This window comes from Triticum aestivum, chromosome 5D (genome assembly GCF_018294505.1).
Source record: "Triticum aestivum cultivar Chinese Spring chromosome 5D, IWGSC CS RefSeq v2.1, whole genome shotgun sequence".
Taxonomy (NCBI): domain Eukaryota; kingdom Viridiplantae; phylum Streptophyta; class Magnoliopsida; order Poales; family Poaceae; genus Triticum; species Triticum aestivum.
Window position 1 is genome coordinate 392,622,550 of NC_057808.1, and position 9,017 is coordinate 392,631,566.

Genomic DNA, 9,017 nt, shown 5'->3' on the forward strand with positions numbered 1-9,017 from the left:
CGGTACCAAAGGTTTGCCACGAACCGATACTAATGATCGCCGCCCGCCTAGCCGTTGGAACCGGCACTAATGGTCACATTAGTGCCGGTTCAGCTACAAACCAGGACTAATGTGCTTCACATTAAGCCCTTTTTCTACTAGTGCATGACATCAAAATCTATCACCATCATTGTGTATGATGAAGCACCGCTCCACCAAAGACGTCGACCACTGGTCCCTCGAGCCCGCGTACACCTCCAGGAAAGACGCCCCCAAGGGGGAAACGACACAATCGCGCCGCCGTCTTCTGATCTATCGATCTAGGGTTTCCCCCAGAGGTAGCAGATAGTAGTCTAGAACTTCTCCACGGCGATGCCTTCAAGAAGGGGACGACGTCGTAGAACGCCGCCACCACCAGCTTTGGCATCTAGCCAAGAGCAGGTTTTCACCAAGATCTATTCGAAGAACTCCATCCAGCTTCTTGTGCACGGACCGCCGCCTTCTCTGTCAGAGACTAGACCAAAAGGATCCAGCCGCCGCCTCCAGATCCATGCAGCCAGCACCGGGAGATGACAACAGTCTCCTATACCGGAGCTAGCACGAATCGGAGCAGATCGAGTCGGAGATGATGATGCCCCTGGAGCTCCGGCAGACCAGCGAGCCGGCGGCACCACCGTGTCCAGATCGCCGGCCATGCCAGGCCGCCGCCACCCCCCGCGTTGTCCGATAGTCACCAAATCCGGGAAACCGGTCGGACCAACGGGCGCGCCGCCACCCAGCCATGGGGTCGCCGCCCCGGCCACCGGCGCCCCCTATGCAGTCGGCCGATTCCCATCGGCACCACCACAGGCGCTGCCGTGGGCCGAAATGGGGGCCGCACCTCCGCGGATCTGGGCGCCCGCGCCACCCATGGATCCGGGGGAGAGGGGAGAGGCCTTCGCCACCGCGTCGCACGCACGGGCTTAGCCCAGCGCCGACCACCTGCGGCGGCAGAGGGGAGGAGTCGCATGCGGCGGCGGTTGGATCCCCTCGAGTCGCCCGTGAGGGGGGCGACGCGAGGGGGGCGGGCACAGGAACAAGACTATCACGTAAGTAGTTACTATATTGTGTGTGGAGTAGAACAATATTTTTTTTATGCTGATAGATCTCATGCTATCAACTTTAGTGTCTGGTTCTACCATTGGTGACGCTATTCTGATACAGTATTGCTTGGCCATTGCAATGTAATGCAGATTTTGTCAATTGAAAATATGAAACTACATGATTTGGACAGAGGATTTGTGCAAGAAATACGTCTTAAACTTTTGCATCTCAATTGTAGTACTTGTGTTGCACAAGAGGAAGCCTAGAATTCGCTTCAGAGATGAAACTTGCCAATATAGCAAAGTAACACCTAGACCCAAGCAAATTTCGTCGGAGAAGCCGATTGTACTATTGTCCCGAGTGCCTAATGCAGATGACTAACGTTGGTGATGCTATACACTTGCCTTGTTCTTAAAGATCACATGTGCAGCCAAACGGTGCAAATTGAATGTCGTGGGGGCAGAAGAAGACATTTGTGGGGCTGAAAGTACATATTTTTGGTGAGGGTGGAAATTGAGATGCATGTTAGGAGAAAGATAATAAGAGGAAAGTGGGAGATAGACCAGAACTATTTATCACAACATAGTCATCCACCGCATGTGATGTACACATTGTGTTCCATACATAAGTCTGTTGTTCCGTGGCAACGCACGGGCATTCAGCTAGTACATAATATAAGAGAAGATATGGAATGAGCAGAGAATCATCGAATCATATTTTTGGTTTTTGTATTTAGTCCACCTGACTTGCAACCGATCAAAATCATCGAATCATCACACTTAGTACTCATAATCATAGTCCGAGTCATGATCATTATAAGCATAGTCCTCGGACATCCAGCTACGGTTGGAAGCGGCCCCAGACTCGTGATCATCATACTCATCTGAATCATAATGGTAATCCTGGGAAGTCGGAAGCTCTAGCGTCTTGACAGTGGCACACTTCGCTATCAGGGCGTCGTCAACACATATGCCGTAGCAATTGACCACCGAGAGATGCTCCAGGCATGGGCAACCATCGACGATCGCCATGAGTTCCTCGTTCATGATTCTAATACAGGCGAGGCCAAGGCGTCGCAACCGCAGGCATGCCCTGCCAGCGGCCACCAATGCGTCGCCACCGACACCTATACAACCCGAAAGCTCAATGTCTTCTAGCAGAGGGGACTTGTTTACCAGATGGGTGAATCCTTCTCTTGTTACTTCGTGACATGTCGAGAGGGCAAGCCCCTTCAGAAGGGGCGACCTGCAAAGTAGATGAGACAAGAAAATGAGATATCTTACTGCCTTTCAGCTTCAAGGTGATTAGAAGATTACAATTCTATTAAGAAAAATAGCAGCAACCAGTTAAGGGTTCTTGTTCAGACGTTGGGGGGCAAATGCTAGCTAAATGGAAACAAGGAAACGAGATGAAGTTTGTTCTGTAGCAACTGATCGAGGATTCTTTGTTCTGCACTGTTAGAGCCACGTCGGCACTCGGCAGTTCAAAACAAATCTAACATTCTTAATCTGGAAATAAGATTGTACCTGGCCCCAATATAATTGAGTATTTCATCAGTAACAAATGTTTCCCCCACAAACACCTCCAGCTTTCCGTTGGATCGGTCCACGGCCACCTTCGCCATTGCGGACATGTCTTTTATGTTGTAGCATGAGTAGTCAAAATCAAAATCTCCGTCCCCCCACCAAGAAATGCCCGTCTTCTTCTCCAACACCTCCTTGTCACGCGGACCCCGCCCCATGTCCACCTTACGCCAGAGTTCAGGCGCCTTGGCTGCCTCAAGCCACGAGTGGCACACAAGGCCCGCGCCCATGAGAACCTCGACGGCGCCGAGCCCAGCAAAGACCAAAGTAAGCGCATCCAGTGGCATCTCCGACCAATCCCTGTCGGATGGCACCGGCGCCGGCGGGGCGTCTGGCTGCAGCTCCATTCCCCTTGAATACCTGAAAACAGAGATTGGTGTCAAAGAGCTACTAGATAGTGTAAACACCTGAAAACAGAGATTGCTGATGGGTCTGAAGAACCTCGACGATGGACGGCGTCTTGCGTCGGCAGAGCAGCAGCCAGTAGGGGCGAATGAATCGGCGCTGTTCGATGTATAAAGGCCGGCACCAAACCTTTGGTTTCCCTTGTTAATTTCCTGCTAGTTTCCGATGCACTTGTTAAAAACAGAGCGGCCGGACGAGGAGGAGATAGTTGACCGTCGATTCGTAGGACAGAGATCAGGTGACATGCATTGCATGTCACCGTGTGCCTTGCGGCCCGAATTCAAATTTCGAATTTTGACCTAAATTTTTAGGGGTTATCTTAATATATGCGGTGAACATGCATGATTTTTTTTAGATTTTTTTGTGATGTTTAAATTTGAATTCGGGCCGCAAGGCACACGGTGACATGCAAACGTCCCGATTCATAATGGCTCGGTGAGAGCTAGAAGTTGGAGCAGCACACGGCTCATATTCAGTCAGGGATGTGAACCATCGTTGGTTGGAGAATATGAAAGGGCTACTTTGCACAAACTTTTTTTTTTTGAATGTTAGCATTATTGCTAAATTCATTGAACAGGAGAAGAAGATTGATCCAGTTTATGAGGAAACCGGACCCAAAAACCATACAAACGTCGACTTTCGGCAAACAATACACACGTCCACACGAGCCACAGGTCCCTCTGACCGGATCCACCTCCAGGACGATGCTCTCAAGAGGGAACGCGACGCCGGATAACGCGATGCCCCCACGCCTCTCCTCAGCCAGGCGGCCCCGCAGTGCCCTGACCTCGCGAGAGGAAAAATTGGAAGGCCTCGCCGCCGCCGACGCCGCGCGGGCTTTGCCCGGCGGCGCTTGCCGGCGGCGGCGAGGGAAGGGCAGATCTAGGAGGGGGAGTTGGTGTGGCGGCTAGGGTTTCTCCCGTGTCGCCCGCGGGGGAGACGACACGAGCGAGTTGGTCTTTTGTCCAGCCCAGGAGTGCTACATTGATGAACGAGTTCAGCGGGAAACTGGACGGTTTTCAGCCCTCTAGCGGTTGTACTACCTCTGTCTTGCTTTATTAGTCTCCTTTGCATTTTGTTTTAAATTTTAATCATAATTTTAACAAAAAAAAAATAAGAATGCATGTAAGCAAAAATTATATTCTTGGATTCGTATTTGTACATAGTTTTCAATGATGCTATTTTTGTGACATGCGCTAATATTTTTTTGTTAAATCTAAAGTCAAAATTTGTCACAAAATCAGGACGGAGATAGTATTCCATTTTATCATGGTCTGGTCGTAGTTAGCCAAGTAGCCTACCAGAGCACCCAAGATCTGGAATCTCAAATGGCTTATTTTTACTTTTATTTAAAAAAAAGAGAGGTTGAAACCAAGAATTGCCGTCAGAGAGGATCCCCCACTCCTCCGGATCGTGGAGCCCGAGCCTGCCTATGGAAAACAAGGACCGTGAGTGGAACCAACAAGGACCTGTCTGAAATAATAGCACTCAAGTGAATCCGCCCCTGCAAGAGCTGAGGGAGCTTCAAGCTAGGATCTGGAAATGTCCATGGATGATGGCGCGGCACACGCCATGACCGACAAGGTGGTCAAGGGTTTTCACTCGGGGCCCCGACGCGAGAAGATGGCCACAACGACACCCCCAAGAGGGACACGCCACCCACAGGCATCCCGTCGCTGGCGTTGGAGCACAAGGCTTTCACCCGACACCTCTCACCCACGCCACACCGAGGAGTCCGGAGCACCTGCCCACCCCGACGGAAGGCATGTCATCACCAAAGCATGATCTGGGAATCGCCACCGCTGAGGCACCACTGACACCAGGATCACCCAATGCTACATCTTCTGCCGCCAACACGACCAAAAGATGCCTCCATCATCGCCACCAAGACGCCTACTGAGAAAAGCCATCAAGGTGGATCGTCACCCCGACATCCGAGTTCCCAAACCCCTGCACAACCGCCGGTCTTCAAAGAGTATTGGCCACTGGAGAGAGACGCGACGACACCAACCGAGCCTCCTGAACGACACCACCCTTGGTCTTGGTTAGATCTAACCAACACCCCGGTGCGCTGCCAGCAAGCCCCCATCCCCCTGGACTGGCAGCACCGATGAGGGAGACCCATCCCTGGAGCAGAGACGAGAAGATCGCAGCCCCCTGGCCGCAGCCTATACCCTCTCTGGTCAACGACCCTGACCTCTAGCCAGATCTGGGCAGAGGTGCGCTTGAGGGATGGTGGCCCTGCACCACGGGTGGGGCGAGGAAGACGTGAGACGACCTAGCCGCAGACAACAAACTCCAGGCCGACGGCCTCCTGAGTGGGTTCGAGAAGAGAAGATGGGTGAGGGAGGAAGGGGAAGGAGAAGGGAGTGACCCCGCCCCCGCCGCCCATGCCGAGGCTTCGCCTGACGGGGATAATCGTCAGACAGCAAGGGATGGGGCGAAGGAAAGGGCAGCCGGCGGCAGCACATATGCGGTCTGCCCATGTCGCCCCTGGGGGACGACGCGCGTTGGGAGGTCCCCTATCTTATGGGGCATGCTACGCGTCAGCCAGCGGATCTTTTTAAAAGATCTGCCGCCTCGCGAGCCGTTTGATCTAACTTGCCCAGCATAGTCCAGCGCATGATCCCTCTTTGCAACAAGAGTGTTGTTTAGAAAATAACGGTGACTATTGCAACAAGAACATTGTTTCAGAAACACATCGCTGCTATTGAAACAAGAGATTTGTTTCATAAACACATCCCTAACCGTTGCAACAAGATTTGTTTAAGAAACATTGGTGACATTGCAAAGCAGCTCCGCATATGATCCAGCTCTGCAACAAGAACTTTTGTTTCAGAAACATGATTGACTATTGCAACAAGAGCTTTGTTTTAGAAGCATTGACAACGTTGCAAAGCTTGTAAACATGCTGCGCATGGGCTGGGACGGATCCAGCAAGGAGGGCTCCTTGGATACTGCTGCTGCCGACGGAGAGGTCGTGCACTCGACGCGTGCCGCTGGAGCGATGACCGAACCGCGCGGATCTCAGGAATTGTCGCTGACGACGGTGGGTGGTCGGCGATCCCAATCTAGATGCAGGGGCAAGAGAGCTGTGAGCGGCGGGACGGCCGGCTGCCTAGTGTGAGCGGCGGTGACAACCGGTTTTCCAACGCCTGCCTGATATGTCGCAGAAGAAAAGAGATGCAAGAGAAAGTGATTAGAATCGCGGGGAAGAAGACGATGCAGTTGCCTAGCTTCAGGAAACGGACGCGGACGTGGGGATGCTCTTAACCATCTGATCAACATTCAATCTGACGAACACGGAGCCGGCGGACGTGCACCCCTGATCGGTTGATTGATGGTAAGCTTTTCCCCTATCTTACTGGGTAGGTATCAGGCTAGTCTTTTCGTCTCGTGACATTCAAGTTTATTTATTTTTGAAAATAAAAAAAACTAATGATGTGGAGGACTTGCATATGTAGAAAGTGGAAAGTGAAAAGTCTAATGGTGGCTTGGTCGCCTGATGATGTGGATGGCGTGCATGCATTGGAATGTGGAAAATTGATTGATTGCATATTCTTGATGATGTGAATGGCTTGCATGTGCATCTAAATGAGATATGACCTATGTGGGACAGAGGATAAGGCTGGCTTAATAGCAGCGCGGGTTGCGGCCCAATGCTACTACTAAACACATTAGCTGTAGCGCCGGTGCAAGCCCAACGCTACTTCTAAGTGGGGACGGGCAGCTGGGCCCGGGCTGACCACAGTAGCAGCACGGACCGTGGGCTCGCGCTACTGCTAACGTGTTTAGCAGTAGCATAGGTCCTTGACACGCGTTGCTGCTATGGCCAGCCCATGGGGGCGCGGCCACCCACACATAGTAGTAGCGCGTGTTCGGCATGCCCTTGCTACTACTAAAAGCCACCTGCAGCACGTGCAATGTGCCCGCACTACTGCTAAATAATAGTAGCGCAGCTCGTCAACCCCACACTACTGTTAATCCTCTATCTATAAGGTATTTCCTAGTAGTGTTGGCCCGTGGCGTGAAGAATGAATATTGCATGCACTGTAGCATCTTGGGCACTGTAGCGGCAATGTAGCAGGCCTGGGGCTTGGCCCAATCCTAGCTCCGCCCCTGCACGGACGAATGTATACATGAATGCACGCCCACGCATGGACATGCACACGAAAACACACAGGCGTGCATTCATTGGAGCACACATCAGTGCACACAAAACATACATGTAGAACACACACAAAAACATATAGTATGTGTTTGGTTCCTCACATCGTTTTTTGCCGCTTTGCATGCTTGTCCCACTAGGCTTGGTTGACCATATGCAGGCAAAAAAATCATCATCTACATGTTGATTGATTGCTTGCATATTATCTCCCTTCATCATAGCAACACCTCTACGCATTGTGTTTGGTTGCTCGCATTGTCTGTGCTCATACGAGTGCACGTTTTTTGGTTGCATACGAGCATAGAGTTGGGCTCACCTTGTACCCTACTTGGTGAGCTTACCCACTACTACTACACCTTACACATGATCACGCCTAGCACACCAATGCCACAACACTGCAATGACGATAAAGTGGACGAAGATGATGATGTTCTTCAGCCCAAACTGACGATCCACCTTCCCAACTTCAACTCTGTTGCATGCCTGCTTTCACACAAACTTGGAGTAAGCATCTTCTGCCGCCTGCCTACTCTTAAACCCTTTGTGGCTGCTGTTGTTATACCCTGACAATTGTTCATTGCAAGCTTCCCATCAATTGTAAACCCCTGGAGCCCTCCTAATGAAAACCGCATACCACTTCTCCTAGCAGTACACAAGAGCAACAGTTCAAGCATGAAGCAATATGTAGAAGACAAGCAGCAGGCAATGGAGCAGAAGAGCAATAGTAAGCATGCATGATCATATGACATAGCAAGTTTAACCTAGCACTACTATTATGGTGTCATCCTACCACCACATCTAAAATATGGCGTAATCCTACCATCGCAAGTTCGTGATCACCGTGAGGATCACCATGAGGGGTTAGTATATACCACCTCACCAAAATATGCAGACCATCAGATAGTTTTCATGCCCTATCTACACAAAATATATGTCACCATCGTCATTGCCATCCTTGTCGCCACCGCCATCGCTATCGAGGATCATGAACGCCATCACCACCAGCAGAAGCAACACTACTAGTAGTGATTGCCCAGCCACGTCCTCAGCCAGAGCACCCTGTGGGCATCTCCCATGGCAGCATATATACCCAACACCTGGCTTTGTTGTCCAGTTGCTCGCTGAGAGCCGCTATGAGAGCCTCTGGGCTGAAGCCACCTTGGTCCATGATGCCGCCATAGAGGTCGGGGTGGAGATCGACCGGTTTGCTCTCCCTGATGGAAGTGGCCACCTCCGTCATTGCCTGAATCATGCCGCTGAAGACGGTAAGCTCATCCTCCATAAAGGATCCCCTCTTCCTCTTCCTATCAAGCTCCGGAACGTGCTCACCATCCTTGTCAGGAGCATTAACGTTGATGGTGTCTGACTTCTGGGTGTCTGGATACTCGGCCATCGACGAGCCTAGTGTTTGACCCAAGCCCATGCATGCTTGCTAGATGCCGGCCCGAAGGAGAAGATCTACTGCATCTGGTGGTAGTTTTGGATAGGTGTCTTGACGAACTTTGTGTCCTTGGGGTGAGCCTAAGAAAGAAACAGGGAAGAGTGGTTAATTAGAATGGCAATGGATCATAGGCTTAAACAACTGGTTAGTTAGAATATCATGGTTTTTGACCTAACTGCGATGTGGCCTTGGTAGTCCTTTGCCTCCAAAAGGATCGAGCAGGTGTCCTCATCCCATGGAGCACCACTCAGGTCTCTGAGCTTGGACGCGGTGATCCACCTCGCCCTCCACTTCCTGAAATGCTTGTAGATCTGGATCGAGGTGGCATCCTATCCACAAAACTCAAACACCTGCTTTG

The 9,017-nt window shown here is 51.2% G+C and overlaps 1 protein-coding gene across 1 annotated transcript; it reads right to left on the reverse strand.

The window, feature by feature from the left end:
* Window positions 1–1,841: 1,841 nt before the first annotated feature.
* LOC123120715 (F-box protein SKIP19-like) lies at window positions 1,842–8,611 on the reverse strand. Its single transcript, XM_044540703.1, has 3 exons — window positions 8,316–8,611; window positions 2,589–3,005; window positions 1,842–2,307 (listed from the first exon to the last, which is right to left on the reverse strand). The coding sequence occupies exons 1-3, from the start codon at window positions 8,609–8,611 to the stop codon at window positions 1,842–1,844; spliced, it is 1,179 nt and encodes a 392-aa protein (XP_044396638.1).
* Between the last annotated feature and the right edge of the window lie 406 nt (window positions 8,612–9,017).

What these genes read in the sequence shown, in the direction of transcription:
- LOC123120715 (XM_044540703.1), bottom strand. Translation starts at nt 8,611, where the DNA reads ATGGCCGAGTATCCAGACACCCAGAAGTCAGACACCATCAACGTTAAT. An exon ending in CAACTGGACAACAAAGCCAG is followed by an intron (nt 3,006 to 8,315) that starts GTGTTGGGTATA and finishes CTCTGTTTTCAG; the next exon opens with GTATTCAAGGGGAATGGAGC. An exon ending in CTCAATTATATTGGGGCCAG is followed by an intron (nt 2,308 to 2,588) that starts GTACAATCTTAT and finishes TCTACTTTGCAG; the next exon opens with GTCGCCCCTTCTGAAGGGGC.